The 22,705-nt window shown below is 46.2% G+C and overlaps 1 protein-coding gene across 3 annotated transcripts in view; it reads left to right on the top strand.

The window, feature by feature from the left end:
* Positions 1–22,705, top strand: part of MYO19 (myosin XIX) — a 264,615-nt gene that overhangs the window by 221,956 nt on the left and 19,954 nt on the right. For all 3 annotated transcript variants that reach the window (XM_073666532.1, XM_073666533.1, XM_073666534.1), the window contains 2 exons: positions 690–797; positions 12,277–12,347. In XM_073666532.1, coding sequence (XP_073522633.1) covers positions 690–797; positions 12,277–12,347 — 179 coding nt within the window. The remainder of the gene's footprint in view (positions 1–689; positions 798–12,276; positions 12,348–22,705) is intronic.

Below are 22,705 nucleotides of genomic sequence, written 5' to 3'. Positions count from 1 at the left end.
ATACTAGCCGCTAAAGAAATAATCACCTGTGATCTAAATATTCAGTACTTCAGTCTCTCTAAGTAACAAATCAAGAAGCAGGAAGATTATGCATGTAATCAACCTAAACCAACAATAATATATCTCTATAAAAGATGCACACCGAAAAAAATCCATTGTTCCATCACTCCCATTCTGCCACAGCACATGGTTTTCTGCATGATTTCTTAGATATCACTCCAAGACCCTGCCCATATTTACCAGCTTAACAACCCCCACCGGTTTGCAAATACTGAACTAGTGCCAAGTATCAGTGGCCACAGCACCTGAAAAATGACTGATTTGACTTGCTCTGTGACATGTAACAGTCACTGTGCAGGGAAGGTGAGGAGGTGTTAAGCTATCTTCATCATCTGAGGTCAGTAATATGATCCAGTGTTATTTTCCCCAGCTCCCAGTCTACCCAGCACAAGCTAAAAAGTAATATTTCGAGAACAGGTGTTCTAGAGTGTCAGTCTTTTGTGATTTCTCAGTGACCATTCTAATATTTTAGGGGTTTTACAATATTTTACAAAAACGTTAAACATAAAAAAAATATTTATTTTTAATGAAGAAACAATTAAACATTGTGCTAAGGAAAGATTTCTTCCCTTAAATTCTCTGAATATATTTAAACCTCATTTACCAGTGATCTAATTTATTTCTTTAAGGGTTCATTAGAGAATTTGATGAATATTTTGCATGAAACAACACCACACTATATTCGATGTATTAAACCAAATATGGACTGCAAGGCGATGGTGTTCAGGAATGAAGAGGTAAATCTTTGTCAAAAAGACACCTTGCAGTTGTATTTTATTTTGAGCAACAAAGTATCTGATTTGATTACTTTAAAGGGGTATTCTCAAGTTGTCTCTTGAGCAGCAGACAACTCTGCAGTCTCCTTACATATTCCTTCCTGGTTTCTAGCATCCCTCTTTGAGTGACAGCTCTGATGAATGTAGAACTGTAGTATTAGAATTACTGTATAAAGCTCAGCACAAGTTCTGCTGTAACACATTCAGCTATCAGTGGTTTGTTCGGGAGTGTGTGCACTGTTACCACTGTATTTACACATAAAGATAACTGAACATTTGAAGGAGCACACAGCTCTGGTCAGGGAGAGCAGAGAACCAAGATTAACAGACCTGCTCTGAAAGCTGCCAGGCAGGTGATTTATAACTGCATATCTTCAGAAGATGAGAGGGAGAGTAGGGATGGAGAGGAAGGTGAGCAGCTAACTGCTGTGTAGAAATCAGTGTGCTGTAGAGAGGTGGCTAGTATGTTAGGAGCTACCCTCCTGGAATGCTACTAGCCAGGGTCTGGAGGCCAAGCTCCATGGAAATGAGTTATGTACTGTAAAAGATAAAAGCTGCCTAAAAAAAGCAAGTCAACTGCAAACTTGCTTATTTTCATGTTGTGTAGCTAATTAAAGGGAATCTAGCACCAGATTTTTGCTATGGAATCTGTCACCAGGTTTTTGCTATATAATCTGAGAGCACCATGATGTAGGGCAAGAGACCCAGATTACAGCGATGTGTCACTTACTAGGCTGTATTTTGCTTTTTCAGTACAATCCTTGTTTTATCAGCAGGAGATCATCACTGGGAGACAAACTGCCTTGTGTCTCCTTGTCCAACCATGCCCCCACCACTGATTAGCAGCTTTATGTCAATATACATTGTACACAGAAAGCTGCTAATGAGTGATGTGGGCCCCGGTTATGCATGGCTCAGCATTTAAGCTCTGCTAAATCTGCAACAGAGAAAAGTGTGATTCTGTCATAACTGCTGCACCCAGTAAACTAAGTTGCTGGAATCAGGTTCACTGCTCCTACATCATGCTGCTGTCAGATTACATAGCAAAAACCTGCTGACTGATTCCCTTTAAAGGAATTTAAAGACATGATAATTCCCCTTTAATGGCTTTTCTTGTTTAGACAGAATGTTTTTCAAACACTATTAGTCACTTCTAAAGAACATTTTACTATTTGCATCCTTTCGTGAAGTATTGTTTGTATATGTGTTTGGTTCAACCTTTTTTTTAAAAATAATATACTTTACGCTGAGTGAAGCTATTTTTTTTCTTCTAGATCTATTCTATTTCAAAACATTTCCTTTGCTTTATTTCAATACGAGGCACTCAGTGAGACGTCTATAATTCATTGCTGATGTTTGGTACTTTTATTTGGATATAAACGCGTACAGCATTATCTGACTGTGACATGCCACTAACAATATGATGCCGGTGGTTCTGTAAAATCTGAGCTAACATGCCACTCTAACTATGGTGTCTGTCCCACCCCCATTATCCTGTTTGTTTTATTTGGTGCACGCCCCAGTTTGACTGCCTTGTGTGCACAAGTTCTCTAAAAAATATGTGTCATATTCTACACTTTCTCTGCTGATATTCCCACCATCATCATGATTGATTACAACATCCCCATTGACACCCACCAAGCAGCAGCTTCCAAACTCTTGTCACTCACTTCATCCTTTGGTCTCATGCAATGGACTCCCACAGCCACCCATAAGGACAGACATCATTAGATCTTCACACGACTCTGTTCTCTATCTGACATCATGATCTTACCTCTTCCCCTAGCTGATCACCAGCTACTCTCATTCTCATCAACAGGGCTCTTCTACTGCCTCCCAAGCCCAACAATTAGCACACCCCCACAGAAACCTCTCAAGCCTAGACATTCACACATTCTTGGACTCTCTTCAACCATTGTCTACCATATCTTCTCAGTATAACACAGACACACCAACCTCATAAAAAAACTCCGACAATCCTCCAAGGTCGTAGACCAGTCCTGGAAGAAGAAAACACACTCACAGGAAGACTTTGTCACAAACAAGCAATTTTCAAATTCAAGTCTGCTCTCAACTCTGCTAAACAGAACTACTTCACATCTCTCATATCTTATCTATCCCACAACCTCAAACAATTATTAAATAATTTTAATTCACTTCTCCACCCACTGTTACTCCCACTCACATCCCTCATTTCAACAGAAGACTTTGCCTCACACTTCAAAAACAATATCAACTACATCAGAGACCCCCTCCACATAACAGACCAATCTTTTTCCCCCTTAACCGTCTTTCCTACCATCACCACAGGAAAGCTTGCTAATTTGCTGTACTAGTCACACCTCACCAGTTGTGTGTTTGACCTAATCCCATTACCTCCCGAATGTTACTACCATGCATATCCCAGCCTTAACCCATCACTTCAAACTATCATTAAACTCTGGGGGTCCTCCTTCCTATTTCAAATATGCAACCATCTCACCAATCATGATGAATCCATCCCTTGATCCAACCTCTTCACCCTGATATTGCCCCAAATCATTTCTCCATTTTGCCTTAAAACTCTTTGAATAGTATCTCGACATTAAGCTCCTTTCCCAACACAGTCTTTGGCAAGATAAAATATGGCTTCCATCTGTCCCACTCCACATACAGTTGACCAATCTCTCCTAATTAAATAGAGATCCTCTCTTCCCTTAGCCTCAAAGATTTTGCCTTTTCCTGGATATTCTCTTACCTCAGTAACCGCACATTTGGCATCTCCCATTCCAACACTACCTCCTCATCCCGCCCTCTGTCTGTTGGTGTTCCTCAAGGCTCTGTCCTGTGACCTCTTCTCTTTTCCATGTATACCTTCAACCTGATACAAATTATAAAGTGCCATGACATTCGTTACCACTTATATGCTACCAACACTCATCTACCTCTCTGGCTCAGATGTCACCTCCTTGCTGTCCAGAATCCCAGAGTGTATATCAGCTATATCCATCTTATAATGCTTTCCAAAACTTAATGTGGACAAATCCGAAATAAATAACATCACACTTTCTCCTGTATCACAAGTCCGCTGTGTGGGTATAACCCTTGAATCTGCTCTGTCCTTCAAACCACACATTCAAGCCCTTACCACTTCCTGCCTCTTCCAACTCAAATCTGTTGCCGAATGAATCCACCTCTCCCTTTGCTTCTCTTCTGCCTCTGCCAATCCCTTGACAGCTTTCAATTATATGGTAAATACCGTTTAAATTACTAACATTGATTTACAAGGCCTTACATAATCTGTCTCCTCCATACATCTCCAAACGAATCTCCCGATACCTTCCCACACATAATCTCCGGTCCTCACAAGATTTCCTCCTCCCTTGTAAGTTTCTAACCCAACTACCTGCAAGATTTTTCCTGAACATAGTCCATACTGTAGAATTAAGAGCCTCAGCATGTTTGATTGTTTCCCATAATTGTAACATTCAGGCTGCGTGCCCACTATGCGTTTTTTAAGCGTTTTTGCTGCGCAATTTCCGCAGCGAAAACGCTTAAAAAGCGCTTGGTAATACGTGCCCCATGGTCCCCAATGATAATCCGCATGTGCTGTGCACATGCTGCGGAAATTTCAGCTGCAGATTATCATTGTGGAAAAATACGCAGCATATCCATTAATTTTGCGGACACGCAGCGTAATCGCCGCCATTGACTTGCATTGGACCGCGTGACATCCGCATCACTGCATCTGCACATGCGGATATCACACGGTTCAATGTGCGGATGGTACCCAGGCCTGGGGGAGAGGAGACTCTCATCCAGACCTGGGTACCATAGAAACTGTGAAAAAAAGAATTTAAAATAAAAAATAAAGATTATACTTACCTTCCGATGTCCTCCCGGTGTTTTCTTCCCTCCGTCTGGTCTGCTCTATGGGTCGCGGTGTTATGAAGGACCTGCCATGACGTCATTGAGTCATGTGACCTGTCCTCAATGACAGGTCCTTCACACCACCGCGAGCCGCCCAAGACACCGGACGGAGCGGAGAAAACACCGGGAGGACATCGGAAGGTGAGTATAATTTTTTTTTTTTTTTTTTTTTTTTTACCATTCTTATTCTTTTTTTTTTTAACTAACTTGGTCACACTACTATAAATCCATGCCGGTTACATGGATTTATATAGTGTGAACATGTTGTCAAGCACTTTTCCAAGTGATGCTAAAATCGCTTGGAAAAGCGCTTGATAACCCGCATGCAGAAATGCATGCAAAAACGCTTGACAAACGCTTCTACCTCGCGGGAAAAACGCATGCAAAATCCGCATGAGTTTTTCCTGGCAGGGAGAAGCGGAAAAAATCTGCAGCATTTCTGCATTGTGGGCACATAGCCTCAGAATCAACCTGAAAACGTATCTCACCATAGTATATCACCATATTTTTATGCAGCTCCATCCACTAAGATTTACCCTTATTCAGTATGTCACCTTCTGCCAAAAAGAAGGGCTCAAGTTACATCATGAATACCACTATTTTGTTCATCCATTCATTTCTTCACTCCCTTATTTTTGTTTGTAATGAGGATAGCATTTTTTGTTACTTTAGGTAATGTCAATTCCACCATTACAGTTTCATTTTTGCATTTTCTTAATTTTGCTCTTAATCAAGATGGCATTTTTATATTTGCCATTGACAGCAGAAATGACATCCCTTATTCAGTCCTTCACTTTCGTAATTTTGCCCTTTAGATAGCATTTTTGTATTTGCTATAAGGGCAGACAACTGAGACCGTTTTATGTAAGATATTATACAGGGGCGGACCTACCGCCCGTGCAGCCAGTTCATTGAACGGGGGCCCCCGAGGGAGAGGGGGCCCCTCCAGCAGGGCCGCCATCAAGGCATGACTGCCCTGACTCCAGCATGGAGCCCGGCCGGTCAGGGCCCCCTCGGAGCCCCGTTGGGGCCCCCCTCTTGTGCGTCTCCTCATGGGGCCCCCCCGCAGGACCCCCCTGCCGTCACATGACCGGAGATGTCCCTGCGCTCAGCATGGGCTCCCGGCCCCATGCTGAGCGCAGGGACATCTCCGGTCATGTGACGGCACCGGCACAATACTTACCCCTCCCCGTGCCTCCGCAGCATCTTCCGCGTCCTCTGACTGTGACGTCTCAGGTCAGAGGGTGCGGTGATATGTTTACACCGCGCGCGATCTCTCCTGAGCTGACACAGCGGGCGATGCTGGAGTCCGGATCAGCATCAGGTGAGAAGCGAGGTGAGTATTTGATTTTTTTTTTTTTTTTTTTATGTATGGGGGCATAGGGCATTATATGGTGGGGGGAGAGTGGGTGTGACACCCTGCATGGGGCATTATATGGGGGGGGGTGACATCCTGCATGGGGCATTATATGGGGGGGTGACATCCTGCATGGGGCATTATATGGTGGAGGGAGAGTGGGTGTGACATCCTGCATGGGGCATTATATGGGGGGGGGTGACATCCTGCATGGGGCATTATATGGGGGGTGACATCCTGCATGGGGCATTATATGGGGGGAGAGGTGACATCCTGCATGGGGCATTATAAGGGAGGGGGGTGTGACATCCTGCATGGGGCATTATATGGGGGGGTGACATACTGCATGGGGCATTATATGGGGGGGTGACATACTGCATGGGGCATTATATGTGGGGGTGACATACTGCATGGGGCATTATAAGGGAGGGGGGTGTGACATCCTGCATGGGGCATTATAAGGGAGGGGGAGTGACATCCTGCATGGGGCATTATATGGGGGGGTGACATCCTGCATGGGGCATTATATGGGGGAGAGGTGACATCCTGCATGGGGCATTATAAGGGAGGGGGGGTGACATCCTGCATGGGGCATTATATGGGGGGGTGACATTCTGCATGGGGCATTATATGGGGGGGGGTGACATACTGCATGGGGCATTATATGGGGGGGTGACATACTGCATGGGGCATTATATGGGGGGGGTGACATACTGCATGGGGCATTATATGGGGGGGTGACATACTGCATGGGGCATTATAAGAGGGGAAGGGGGGAAGTGACGTCCTGCATGGGGCATTATAAGGGAGGGGGTGTGACATCCTGCATGGGACATTATGAGGGGGAGGAGGGAATTGACATCCTGCATGGGGGCATTATATGGGGGTGCGGGGGGTGACATCCTGCATGGGGCATTATAAGAGGGGAAGGGGGGAAGTGACATCCTGCATGGGGCATTATAAGAGGGGGAGGGGGGAATTGACATCCTGCATGGGGCATTATATGGGGGTGGGGGGGTGACATCCTGCATGGGGCATTATAAGGGAGGGGGGGTGACATCCTGCATGGGGCATTATAAGAGGGGGAGGGGGGAATTGACATCCTGCATGGGGCATTATATGGGGGTGGGGGGTGACATCCTGCATGGGGCATTATAAGAGGGGAAGGGGGGAAGTGACATCCTGCATGGGGCATTATAAGAGGGGAAGGGGGGAAGTGACATCCTGCATGGGGCATTATAAGGGAGGGGGGGTGACATCCTGCATGGGGCATTATAAGAGGGGGAGGGGGGAATTGACATCCTGCATGGGGCATTATATGGGGGTGGGGGGGTGTGACATCCTGCATGGGGCATTATAAGAGGGGAAGGGGGGAAGTGACATTCTGCATGGGGCATTATAAGGGAGGGGGGCGTGACATCCTGCATGGGGCATTATAAGGGGGAAACAGCCTGCATGGAGCGTTACATGGGGGCCAATATTCTGTATGGAGTGTTATATGGGGGTCAGTATTTTGTATGGAGCGTTATATAGGGGACAGTATCCTGTATGGAGCATTATATGGGGACCAGTATCCTGTATGGAGCATTATAAGGGGGTCAGTATCCTGTATGGAGCATTATATGGTGCCCATAATACTGTATGGAAGACTATACTGTCCGGTCTGCACTGTGCGCTGTGAGGATTCGCCGGTTTCTGAGCTATTGTAGAATTTACAATAGATATCGCTCGTGTAATGGGGCATTATAAGGGGGGAACAGCCTGCATGGAGCGTTATATGGGGGCCAATATTCTGTATGGAGCGTTATATGGGGGTCAGTATTCTGTATGGAGCGTTATATGGGGGACAGTATTCTGTATGCAGTGTTATATGGGGACCAGTATCCTGTATGGAGTGTTATATGGGGACCAGTATCCTGTATGGAGCATTATATGGGGACCAGTATCCTGTATGGAGCATTATAAGGGGGTCAGTATCCTGTATGGAGCATTATATGGTGCCCATAATACTGTATGGAGGACTATACTGTCCGGTCTGCACTGTGCGCTGTGAGGATTCGCCGGTTTCTGAGCTATTGTAAAATTTACAATAGATATCGCTCATGTAATGTAGTAAGTGAAATCCTTGACCTTGTACTATATATATATTTCTCTGTGGTATCTGTGCACCATGAATCATGGTATGTGTTAAAGGGGCCCACTGAGACTCTGTCGCCCAGGGCCCACAAAAACCTGGAGCCGGCCCTGGGGGTAAGTATAACAAGTTTTATTTTTTTTAAATACAATTAATTAACTAGGAGTGGGGGGAATCAGAGATGCACGGGGGGATGAGAGATGCACGGGGGGGGGGGGCCCTTCATGCCCCCTATGAAGGGCAGGGGGGGGGGGCCAAAAAAAATTCTTGCACAGGGGCCCACTACAGTCTGTGTCCGCCCCTGATATTATATACAGTCAATATTTACAAACAATATTAACTTTATATTTATATAGCACCAACATGTTCCGCAGCACTTTACCAATGATGGGGACATGTACAGACAATATAGATATTACAAAGTAACACATAGTTCAACAGTTACAGGAGGAGTGAGGGCCCTGTCGGCAAGCTTACAGTACAATCTATGAGGAAATGGTAGAGACACCAAGGGTTGGATGTGCTTGTCATGTATGATCCAGCCATCATCTGTCTAAGTATAGTTACCAAATGTGGGTGCATGGAGGATGTGGAGACAGATGAATAAGAGTGACTAGATTCAGAAGAAAAACTAGAAGGGAGAACAGGGAAGATTTACATTAGTGAAGTGAAGTGATAAGTCTGTCTAAAGAGGTGTGTTTTTAAAGCACGCTTAAAAATGTGGGGGCTAGGTAATAATCAGATTGTCCGGGGTAGTGCATTCCAGAAAACTGGCGCAGCATGAGAGTAGTATTAGAGACGGAAGTGGGAAGTTTGGATTATGGAGGATGTTAGTCTTAGATCAGTTGCAGAATGGAGAGCACAGGTGGGGTGATAGACCAAGATGAGTGAAGAGAGGTGTGGTGATACAGAACTGTGGAGAGCTTTGTGAGTGAGAGCGATAAGTTTTATATTGTACTCTGCATTGGATGGGTAACCAGTGCAATGACTGACACATAGTGGAGGCATTGGGGTAGCAGCTGGACAAAAATACGATCCTGGCTGCCACATTCAGGATGGATTGGAGAGGAGAACATTTGATAAGAGGGAGACTAATTAGTAGAGAGTTACAGTAGTCCAGACGAGAATGAATAAGGGCGTCAGTAAGAGTTTTTGCAGTTTCAAAGGTAATAAAAGGTCGGATTCTGGAGATGTTTTTAGATGCAGGTGACATGAGCGAGCAATTGGATATAGGGAATAAAGAAAAGTTCTGTGTCAAATATGACACCAAGACAAGGAACGTGCTGCATGGGAGTTATGGTTGAACTACCCAAGGAAATTGCTATATCGGGTATAGGTAGGTTAGTAGAGGTGGGAAACATGAACAGTTCAGTTTTGAACAGATTCAGTTTCAGATAGAGGGAGGACATGATGTTAGAGACCACAGACAGACAATCCCTGGTATTTTGTATTAGGTGGGGATAATGTCAAGAGAAGATGTGTGTAATTGGATGTCATCAGCATATAGATGGCACTGGAAACCAATTCTTTTGTTGGTTTGTCCAATAGAGACAGTATATAGGGAGAAGAGGAGGGAGCCTTGAACTGAACCCTGAGGAATCCCGACAGTAAGGTCACGTTCAGTATTTGATCAGTATTTGTAAGCCAAAATCGGGAGTGGAACAATCAGTGGAAAAGTATAATAAAACACATGTACCACTTCTGCATTTTTAACCCACTCCTGGTTTTGGCTTACAAATACTGATTTAAGATACTGACCAAATACTGAACGTGTGAACGTGACCTGAGGGGAAGATTAGAGGAAGAAGAGACGGCAAATGATACAGTAAAGGAGCAGTTTGAAAGATATGAGGAGAACCAAGACAGAGCAGTTTCTTTGAGGCCTATAGAGTGGAGCAAAGTGAGGAGGAGCTTGTGGTCCACAGTGTCAAATGCAGTAGAGAGATCCAGGAGAATCAGCAGGGAGCAGTGCCCATTAGGTTTAGCTGTTAATAGATCATTAGAGACTTTAGTAAGGGCAGATTAAATAGAGTGCAAAGAACAGAAACCAGATAGTAAAGGGTCAAGAAGAGAGTTATCTGAGAGATAGCAGATTAGCTGAGAGTGGACCAAGCATTCCAGTAGTTAAGAGATGAAGAGGAGATTAAAAACCTGTCTGTAATTAGCAGAACAGTTCTGGTCCAGGGATGTTTTTTTAATAGAGGGGTTATGACAACAAATGAGGAGGGAAAGATAGCAGAAAAAAGAGTGGTTAAATATTTTATTAAGGTAAGTAGTGACAACTGAGGAGAGAGACTGAAGAATATGCGAGGGAATAGGGTCACTGGTGCAGGTTGTAGGGCGAGATGAAGCGAGGAACCTGGTAACTACCTCTTCTGTGACAGGTTCAAAGGTGGAAAGTGAACTTGAGGTGCAGGAGAGAAGGGGATCCAAGTTCTGAGGGGTTTGGACAAAAATGCCCTGACTGATATGGTTGGCCAGATTGTAAGCACAAAGGATGGTGACAGGGGACTGTGCTTTAGGGCACAGAAAGGAGTGGAAATTTTCGAAGAGTTGTTCTGGATTGTCAGATATTGATGTGATGAGGGTGGTGAAATAGGCTTGTTTGGCCAAATGGAGAACTGAGATATAAGTTTTGAGCACAAACTTATAGTGGAAGAAGTCTTCTGCTTATGCTCGGCACACCTGAGCACTACTGGAGAAAACGTGCTTGCAGCGTGTGCCAGGGTTGCCGTCATCTCTGTTGGGTGTTAATGCGTGTAGGGGGCGCAGCTTCATCAAGGGCATTTTCCAATGTCAAACCAGATGTTTTTGCTATGTTTGTGTTTTATTCTACTGTGTTTATTTTACATTTTTTATGTCATTTTGAATATTTATGGTTGTTTAACCTTTGACCCTGCCCATGTTTTTGGCAGTGTTTTACACATTTGGTTGGGGTATACAAGGTCACAAGTTTGAACACACCTGTTCAAGCAATGGTTTTCCTTGTTCTTTTTGGAATTTGCACATTGTTGATTCAGACTGCAGACTAAAATCACAAAGGAACACGTATATAAATGGAGTAAAAAAGCATTTGTGAAACAAACCAGAATATGTGTTAAACCTTAAATTCCTGAAAGTACACCCTTTTACTCTGATGACAGCTTTACTTGGCATTCTCTCACGCAGCTTCACCTAGAATGACATCCAATGTACAGGTAAGTCTTGTCAAGAGTTCATGTGTGGAATCAACGACCTTTAGAGTGTGTTTGCTGTTTTGGCTATATGACCAAGAAAGTGAGGAGGTATGGAGTGCTGTGTCAGATGACACCACCTCCACAATCTCTCAACCTTAACCTAATTGATATGGTTTGAGATGAGATGGACAGCTGAGTGAAGGCAAAGTAGCCAACAAGTGCTCCGCATCTCTGAGAAATCCTTCAAGACTGTTGGAAAGCCATTCCAGGTGACTACCTGATGACACTGAGAATGCTAAGGGTGTCTAAAGCTGTCATCAGAGTAAAAGAGACGAATCTAAGGTCGTACACACATTTTGGATTATTTCACACATTTCTTTGCTCCTTGTTTCCATATGTGTCCCCTCATGGTTTTGCGTCCTTCAGTCTGAATCCACAATGAACACACCTGTTCATGTAACGGTTTTCCATGTTCTTATTGGTATCTGCAAACATTTTTGACCTGTACTGAAAATATGTGGAATTTGTGATTAGTTGTACCTATGTCTATTTAGATTTAATGATACCTTGAAAAGCGTTCTCTGTGACTAACTACCGTGACTACTGATATTAACTTGGATACCTGCTCATTGGGAAAAGTGCAGCATCCTTGGAATTTTTTCATGGTAACCGCAACGGTTTTATCCCTATGCAACATTAAATATACAGTAATAGGTAAAAGCTCCTTTCATAGATTCCATAGGATCAATGCATCATTGCATAATGTGATTTAATATTGATTGTAACTTAAGTAGTGACAGTTATTTTCTAAAATAAGTTCATAATTGTATTGTTTCTAACACGCTCTAAATTCATTTGTTTTAGGTACTCAGTCAACTAGAAGCATGTGGCATTGTGGAAACCATTCATATAAGTGCAGCCGGCTTCCCAATCAGGTAATGCTATCTTTGCGCAATTATTGCGGCACTGTGCTTTTCTCCTGAAATCAAATAGTATATTCTGACTAAGCTCACAATTTTAGTTGCAGTGTGATGTGAGCATTGTAAGGCAGGAGTCTCATGTATTCATTAAAGTGGATCCATAACCAGGATTTTGCTATGCCTTCTGAAAGTAGCATGATGTAGGAGCAGAGACCCTGATTCCAGCTATGTGTCACTTACTGGACTGCATTCTGTCATTTTGATAAAATCACAGTTTTATCTCTGAATGCTGAGCTCTGTATAACCCCACCCACCCTACTGACCGATTTCTGTGTAGATTGTGCATAGACAGAAAGCTGCCAATGAACAGTGGAGGCAGAGTTATACAGAGCTTATGACAATGGAGGACTACATGGCAGCAGGTTTACCAGTCCTCTAGTGATAATCTCCTGCTGATAAAATAGTGATTTTATTAAAAGTACTGCAAGCAGACCAGCTAGTGACACATTGCTTGAATCAGGGTCTCTGTCTCCACATTATGCTGCTATCAGATTAGATGACAAATACATGGTAACAGATTCCTTTTAAGACTGGAGCTTCACCAAGCTTTTATTGTCATATTTGTTCCTATTAACAAAAAGGGAAGAAAACTGTCAGTCAGACTGTGGGAGCCTGCATTTCGTAAATATATTGGACTCAGCCACAACTAATAAACTGTGGGCCTGACTCATCAACACTGGCATTGTTCACGTTGGTCTTGATGAGGGGGCATGTTTGAGTCGGACACTCCTGATTTATGGAGAGTTGCACGCATCTTCACGAATCAGGAGCATCTGACGAGTGACGTGCGCTATGCCAGAAATCTCGCTCCAGTCAGGTACTGGAGTGAGAGATTTCTGGTGTAGGGAATTCCACAACTTGTCATGAATTATACGAGCTGTAGCATCCCGCCCTCACCGCTCCTCCGTCCCACTTCAACTCTGCCCATTTTTGTTGGAGCTGTGATAAACTGCTGTGAAAATGCCAAAAGTCGCAACTGGGAGTTGCACATAAATTTTGAGACTTTTCAAAACTTTTATGCCAGAATTCTGATGAATGAATCTTTGAGGAATCTGGCCCTATGATTTTAACCCCTAATGACCGCCTTTATATGGTGGTCATTAACCTCTTGGCAACTTTGAACGTACAGGTATGCACAATGTTATGTCCCTAAGTATAGAACAGGCTTAGGAATTAAGACCGCATCATATCCGCCAGATACCGGCTGTATTCCTGCCTATAACAGTAATTGTTTTGACATATCTCAAATGAGCCGAGCTATAAAACTGTGACATTATTTAAACTGTGTTTGAACCGTACAAAAAAAATAATAAAAAAACATAAGTACTGGGTGTTTTTTTCATCATACTGCTACACAAGAAAAATATATAACAAGTTATCAAAAAGTTACATGTAAAAATAAATTACCGTATTTTTCGGACTATAAGACGCACCGGACCATAAGATGCAACTAGGTTTTAGAGGAGGAAAATAGAAAAAAAATGTAAGCAAAAAATATGGTCATGATGCACTATTAAGGGGGAGGGGGTCTGTTGCTGACACTGTTATAGGGGTAATGCCCCCCAATTCTGTTAATATCCCCCATCCTGGTATATATGGGCCCCCTCTTCCTATTATACGTGGCCCCCATCCCCATCCTGGTATGCATAGCACTCCTGATCCCCATCCTGTTATGCATGGCACCCCTGATCTCCATCCTGGAATGCATGGCACCCCTCCATCCCGGTATGCATGCACCCCTGATCTCCATCCTGGTATGCATGGCACCCCTGATCTCCATCCTGGTATGCATGGCACCCCTGATCCCCATCCTAATATGCATGGCAAACCTGATCTCCATTCTGGTATGCATGGCACCCCTCATCCTGGTATGCATGGTACCCCTGATCCCCATCCTGATATGCATGGTATCCCTCATCCTAATCACGCTGCACACAAAAAAAAAATAAACACGTCTACTCCCCTTTCTTTCCTGTGTTCCAGTGCTGCGTCCTGCTCTGCTGCCAGCACTAATCTCACCTTATGAGCCGCGCATGACGTCACTGCCATTCGCCCTCACAAGGTGAGATGATCTGCCGGAATAGTCACTGCTCCCCACGCCGGGACTGTGTGCGTGGGGAGCAGTGACTTCACTCACCTTAATAGACGGCACACAGTGTAGCCGCAGCGCGGCTCCTGCTGGGCGATCGCGTGTGCCCGCTATTAAAGAGCATGGGATTGGAGAGGGGGTGAATATTCATGCTCTTTAATAGCTGGCACACGCGATCACCCAGCAGCAGCAGGAGCCTCGCTGCAGCTACACTGTGTGCTGGCTACTGAGGAGAATGAATATTCAGTGCTCCCCATACCTATGGGCGTGGGGAGCACTGAATATTAATTTTCTTTAGAAGTGGGCACACGCAGGAGCTGCAGTAGTGCTCCTGCCTCCTGTGCCCCACTCCTCTGCCACTCCCCTCACACCCCACACCAGCCACAGTGTGTGTATATACAGTGAAGAAAATAATTATTTGATCCCTTGCTGTTTTTGTAAGTTTGCCCACTGACAAAGACATGAACAGTCTATAATTTTAAGGGTAGGTTAATTTTAACATTGAGAGATAGAATATCCAAAAAAAAAAAAATCAAGAAGATCACATTGTATAAATTAGATAAATTTATTTGCATTTTGCAGTGAGAAATAAGTATTTGATTCCTCTGGCAAACACCACTTAATACTTGGTGGCAAAACCCTTTTTGGCAAGCACAGCAGTCAGACGTTTTTTGTAGTTGATGATGAGGTTTGCGCATGTCAGGAGGAATTTTGGTCCACTCCTCTTGTAACAGGGGCGTGCTGGGCCAGGGGGCAGAGCGGCAATTGCCCCTCAGGCTAGTCCCCCAGCAGCTATTTTGGGCCACCCGGCCGTCAGCCATCGCCTCGGCCGAGTTGCCCAAACTGTACCACCTGACGGCAATACTGCCGCGGCCACTCTCCTCTGCACGCGCATGCGCCCTCCCATCAGGGTGCGCAGCCTGCTGGGAGAGAGCGCAGCCTGCTGGGAGGGCGCGCACAGAGAAGAGTGGCCGCGGCACTAGTGAAAGGGGGATGGCCCGTGGGCCCACAGGTAAGTAGGAATCAGTGTTGGAATGACAGAGGTGAGTATTTATTTTTTTAATATGGGGCCATTATACTGTGAGGAGCACTATGCGGGGCCATATATACAGTACAGAGCACTATGTGGGGCCATATATACAATACGGAGCACTATGCGGGGCCGTGTATACAGTACAGAGCACTATGCTGGGGGCCGTGTATACAGTACGGAGAACTATGCAGGGGCCTTGTATACAGTATGGAGCACTATGCGGGGCCATATATACAGTACGGAGCACTATGCGGGGCCATATATACAGTACGGAGCACCATGTGGGGCCATATATGCAATACGAAGCACTATGCGGGGCCATATATACAGTACGGAGCACTATGCGGGGCCATATATACAGTACAGAGCACTATGTGAGGCCATATATACAATACGGAGCACTATGCAGGGCCGTGTATACAGTACGGAGAATTATGCAGGGGCCGTGTATACAGTACGGAGCACTATGCGGGGCCATATATACAGTACGGCGCACTATGCGGGGCCGTGTATACAGTACAGAGCACTCTGCGGGGGGGTGTGTATACAGTACGGAGAACTATGCAGGGGCCGTGTATACAGTAAGGAGCACTATGCGGGGCCATATATACAGTACGGAGCACTATGCGGGGCCATATATACAGTACGGAGCACTATGCGGGGCCATATATACAGTACGGAGCACCATGTGGGGCCGTGTATACAGTACGGAGCACTATGCGTGGCCATGTATACAGTACGGAGCACCATGCGGGGCCATATATACAGTATGGAGCACCATGTGGGGCCATATATGCAATACGGAGCACTATGCGGGGCCATATATACAGTACGGAACACTATGCGGGGCCATATATACAGTACGGAGCACCATGTGGGGCAATATATGCAATACGGAGCACTATGCTGGGCCATGTATACAGTACGGAGCACTATGCTGGGCCATATATACAGTACGGAACACTATGCGGTGCCATGTATACAGTACGGAGCACCATGCGGGGCCATGTATACAGTACGGAGCACTATGCGTGGCCATGTATACAGTACGGAGCACCATGCGGGGCCATATATACAGTACTGAGCACTATGCGGGGCCGTGTATACAGTATGGAGAACTATGCAGGGGCCGTGTATACTGTACGGAGCACTATGCGGGGCCATATATACAGTACGGAGCACCATGTGGGGCCATATATGCAATACGGAGCCCTATGCTGGGCCGTGTATACAGTACGGAGCACCATGCGGGGCCATGTATACAGTACGGAGCACTATGCGTGGCCATGTATACAGTACGGAGCACCATGCGGGGCCATATATACAGTATGGAGCACCATGTGGGGCCATATATGCAATACGGAGCAATATGCGGGGCCATATATACAGTACGGAGCACCATGTGGGGCAATATATGCAATACGGAGCACTATGCTGGGCCATGTATACAGTACGGAGCACTATGCTGGGCCATATATACAGTACGGAACACTATGCGGGGCCATGTATACAGTACGGAGCACCATGCGGGGCCATGTATACAGTACGGAGCACTATGCGTGGCCATGTATACAGTACGGAGCACCATGCGGGGCCATATATACAGTACTGAGCACTATGCGGGGCCGTGTATACAGTATGGAGAACTATGCAGGGGCCGTGTATACTGTACGGAGCACTATGCGGGGCCATATATACAGTACGGAGCACCATGTGGGGCCATATATGCAATACGGAGCACTATGGTGGGCCGTGTATACAGTACGGAGCACCATGCGGGGCCATGTATACAGTACGGAGCACTATGCGTGGCCATGTATACAGTACGGAGCACCATGCGGGGCCATATATACAGTACGGAGCACTATGCGGGGCCGTATATACAGTACGGAGCACCATGTGGGGCCATATATGCAATACGGAGCACTATGCGGGGCCATATATACAGTACGGAACACTATGCGGGGCCATATATACAGTACGGAGCACCATGTGGGGCCATGTATACAGTACGGAGCACTATGCGTGGCCATGTATACAGTACGGAGCACCATGCGGGGCCGTGTATACTGTACGGAGCACTATGCAGGGGCCGTGTATACTGTACGGAGCACTATGCGGGGCCATATATACAGTACGGAGCACTATGCGGGGCCATATATACAGTACAGAGCACTATGTGGGGCCATATATACAGTACGGAGCACTATGTTGGGCCATGTATACAGTACGGAGCACTATGCTGGGCCATATATACAGTACGGAGCACTATGCTGGGCCATATATACAGTACGGAACACTATGCGGGGCCATGTATACAGTACGGAGCACCATGCGGGGCCATGTATACAGTACGGAGCACTATGCGTGGCCATGTATACAGTACGGAGCACTATGCTGGGCCGTGTATACAGTATGGAGAACTATGCCGGGGCCGTGTATACTGTACGGAGCACTATGCAGGGGCCGTGTATACTGTACGGAGCACTATGCGGGGCCATATATACAGTACGGAGCACTATGCGGGGCCATATATACAGTACAGAGCACTATGTGGGGCCATATATACAGTACGGAGCACTATGCGGGGCCGTGTATACAGTACAGAGCACTATGCGGGGGGCCGTGTATACAGTACAGAGAACTATGCAGGGGCCGTGTATACAGTACGGAGCACTATGCGGGGCCATATATACAGTATGGAACACTATGCGGGGCCATATATACAGTACGGAGCACCATGCGGGGCCATATATACAGTACGGAGCACTATGCTGGGCCATATATACAGTACGGAGCACCATGCGGGCCATATATACAGTACGGAGCACTATGCGGGGCCGTGTATACAGTACAGAGCACTATGCGGGGCCGTGTATACAGTACAGAGCACTATGCGGGGCCATATATACAGTACAGAGCACTATGCGGGGCCATATATACAGTACGGAGCACTATGCGGGGCCGTGTATACAGTACAGAGCACTATGCGGGGGGCCGTGTATACAGTATGGAGAACTATGCAGGGGCTGTGTATACAGTACGGAGCACTATGCGTGGCCATATATACAGTACGGAGCACTATGCTGGGCCGTGTATACAGTACAGAGCACTATGCGGGGGGCCGTGTATACAGTATGGAGAACTATGCAGGGGCCGTGTATACAGTACGGAGCACTATGCGGGGCCATATATACAGTACAGAGCACTATGCGGGGGGCCGTGTATACAGTACAGAGAACTATGCAGGGGCCGTGTATACACTACGGAGCACTATGCGGGGCCATATATACAGTACGGAACACTATGCGGGGCCATATATACAGTACGGAGCACCATGCGGGGCCATGTATACAGTACGGAGCACCATGCGGGGCCATGTATACAGTACGGAGCACCATGCGGGGCCATGTATACAGTACGGAGCACTATGCGGGGCCGTATATACAGTACGGAGCACCATGTGGGGCCATATATGCAATACGGAGCACTATGCGGGGCCATATATACAGTACGGAACACTATGCGGGGCCATATATACAGTACGGAGCACCATGTGGGGCCATGTATACAGTACGGAGCACTATGCGTGGCCATGTATACAGTACGGAGCACCATGCGGGGCCGTGTATACTGTACGGAGCACTATGCAGGGGCCGTGTATACTGTACGGAGCACTATGCGGGGCCATATATACAGTACGGAGCACTATGCGGGGCCATATATACAGTACAGAGCACTATGTGGGGCCATATATACAGTACGGAGCACTATGTTGGGCCATGTATACAGTACGGAGCACTATGCTGGGCCATATATACAGTACGGAACACTATGCGGGGCCATGTATACAGTACGGAGCACCATGCGGGGCCATGTATACAGTACGGAGCACTATGCGTGGCCATGTATACAGTACGGAGCACTATGCGGGGCCGTGTATACAGTATGGAGAACTATGCCGGGGCCGTGTATACTGTACGGAGCACTATGCAGGGGCCGTGTATACTGTACGGAGCACTATGCGGGGCCATATATACAGTACGGAGCACTATGCGGGGCCATATATACAGTACAGAGCACTATGTGGGGCCATATATACAGTACGGAGCACTATGCGGGGCCGTGTATACAGTACAGAGCACTATGCGGGGGGCCGTGTATACAGTACAGAGAACTATGCAGGGGCCGTGTATACAGTACGGAGCACTATGCGGGGCCATATATACAGTATGGAACACTATGCGGGGCCATATATACAGTACGGAGCACCATGCGGGGCCATATATACAGTACGGAGCACTATGCTGGGCCATATATACAGTACGGAGCACCATGCGGGCCATATATACAGTACAGAGCACTATGCGGGGCCGTGTATACAGTACAGAGCACTATGCGGGGCCATATATACAGTACAGAGCACTATGCGGGGCCATATATACAGTACGGAGCACTATGCGGGGCCGTGTATACAGTACAGAGCACTATGCGGGGGGCCGTGTATACAGTATGGAGAACTATGCAGGGGCTGTGTATACAGTACGGAGCACTATGCGTGGCCATATATACAGTACGGAGCACTATGCTGGGCCGTGTATACAGTACAGAGCACTATGCGGGGGGCCGTGTATACAGTATGGAGAACTATGCAGGGGCCGTGTATACAGTACGGAGCACTATGCGGGGCCATATATACAGTACAGAGCACTATGCGGGGGGCCGTGTATACAGTACAGAGAACTATGCAGGGGCCGTGTATACACTACGGAGCACTATGCGGGGCCATATATACAGTACGGAACACTATGCGGGGCCATATATACAGTACGGAGCACCATGCGGGGCCATGTATACAGTACGGAGCACCATGCGGGGCCATGTATACAGTACGGAGCACCATGCGGGGCCATGTATACAGTACGGAGCACTATGCGTGGCCATGTATACAGTACGGAGCACTATGTTGGGCCATATATACAGTACGGAGCACCATGCGGGGCCATGTATACAGTACGGAGCACCATGCGGGGCCATATATACAGTACGGAGCACTATGCGGGGCCATATATACAGTACGGAGCACTATGTTGGGCCATATATACAGTACGGAGCACCATGCGGGGCCATATATACAGTACGGAGCACTATGCGGGGCCATATATACAGTACGGAGCACTATGTTGGGCCATATATACAGTACGGAGCACCATGCGGGGCCATATATACAGTACGGAGCACTATGCGGGGCCATATATACAGTACGGAGCACTATGTTGGGCCATGTATACAGTACGGAGCACCATGCGGGGCCATATATACAGTACGGAGCACTATGCGTGGCCATGTATACAGTACGGAGCACTATGTTGGGCCATATATACAGTACGGAGCACCATGCGGGGCCATGTATACAGTACGGAGCACTATGCGTGGCCATGTATACAGTACGGAGCACCATGCGGGGCCATATATACAGTACGGAGCACTATGCGGGGCCATATATACAGTACGGAGCACCATGCGGGGCCATGTATACAGTACGGAGCACTATGCGGGGCCGTGTATACAGTACAGAGAATATGCGGGGGGCCGTGTATACAGTATGGAGAACTATGCAGGGGCCGTGAATACAGTACGGAGCACTATGCGGTGCCGTGTATACAAAGAGAAAGGAGAACCACCGAATGTCAGGTCCAAAAATCAATAAAACATTGGCTATATGTAAGAAAATGGTCATAGTGGTAATACAGGCACAAGATTGTCCGCAATCACTGAAATGTAAATGCAACATCAATATGACAATCAAATAGACAGTATCAAATTAGATCACAATAGATAGATATACAATGGTTGCAATGGACATGATTAATTTCTATCCCAAAATAAACCGATGTATGCTAATAATAATGAGTATGTCAGAGTCAGTCTAACCATTATCGTATAGATGGCAGTGCTTGGTGCATAATGATATATATGATGACACTGGATATAGTAATAATGCTACCAATGTTGCATAAAAAGTGCTTCAGGTAAGTAAATAAGTAGTGGAGTCACCAGGCACCATACATAACCAACTATGGTATATGTAGACAATATCTATCCTCACATATGGATATGCTGTATAAAGGGATAGTACTCATACAAAATAGCAGGGAAGGAAGCCAAATTAACTGACTATACCTGGTTGTTGGGTCCAAATGGAGGGATCGCGGCTCAACCTCGACACGCGTTTCAGACTGGAGCGTCCTTCGTCAGGGGTGGTCCTTTACATATAGCCAATGTTTTATTGATTTTTGGACCTGACATTCGGTGGTTCTCCTTTCTCTTTGTGATTCTCATCCGAATGGTCTGCCATTTATTGCATCCACACCGTATACAATCAATTGCATGGGTTTTATATTGACCTATGAGTCTCTATTAAAAAATTCCCATTGATGTGGATCTTCTTAAGTGCCATTTGTGGGGCCGTGTATACAGTACGGAGCACTATATGGGGCCCATTATTCTGTATGGAGCACTATGTTGGGCCCATTATTCTGTATAGAGGACTGTGTGGGGCCCTGTATACTATGTGGAGGACTATGTGGGGCCCATTTTTCTGTATGGAGGACTATGTGGGGCCCATTTTTCTGTATGGAGGACTATGTGGGGCTGATTTTTCTGTATAGAGGACTATGTGGGGCCCATTATTCTGTATGGCGGATTATATAGGGCCCATTATTCTGTATGGAGGTCTATGTGGGGCCCATTATTCTGTATAGAGGACTATGTGGGGCCATTATACTGTATGGAGGACTATGTGGGGCCTGTATACTGTATGGAGGACTATGTGGGGCCATTATTTTGTATGGAGGACTATGTGGGGCCCATTATACTGTATGGAGGATTATTTGGGGCCCATTATACTGTATGAAATATTATGTGGGGCCCATTATTCTGTATGGAGCACTATGTTGGACCCATTATTCTGTATAGAGGACTGTTTGGGGCCCTGTATATTGTATGGAGGACTATGTGGGGCCATTATACTGTATAGAGGACTATGTGGGGCCATTATTCTGTATGGAGGACTATGCAGGGCCATTATACTGTATGGAGGACTATGTTGGGCCCATTATTCTGTATGGAGGATTATGTGAGGCCCATTATTCTGTATGGAGGACTATGTGGGGCCCATTATTCTGTATA

This window comes from Phyllobates terribilis, unplaced genomic scaffold (assembly GCF_046119375.1).
Source record: "Phyllobates terribilis strain yellow unplaced genomic scaffold, ASM4611937v1 Scaffold_2__4_contigs__length_985480577, whole genome shotgun sequence".
Classification (NCBI taxonomy): domain Eukaryota; kingdom Metazoa; phylum Chordata; class Amphibia; order Anura; family Dendrobatidae; genus Phyllobates; species Phyllobates terribilis.
Note: the sequence above shows the minus strand (reverse complement) of the source record. Positions and strands in the feature narration are given on the sequence as shown.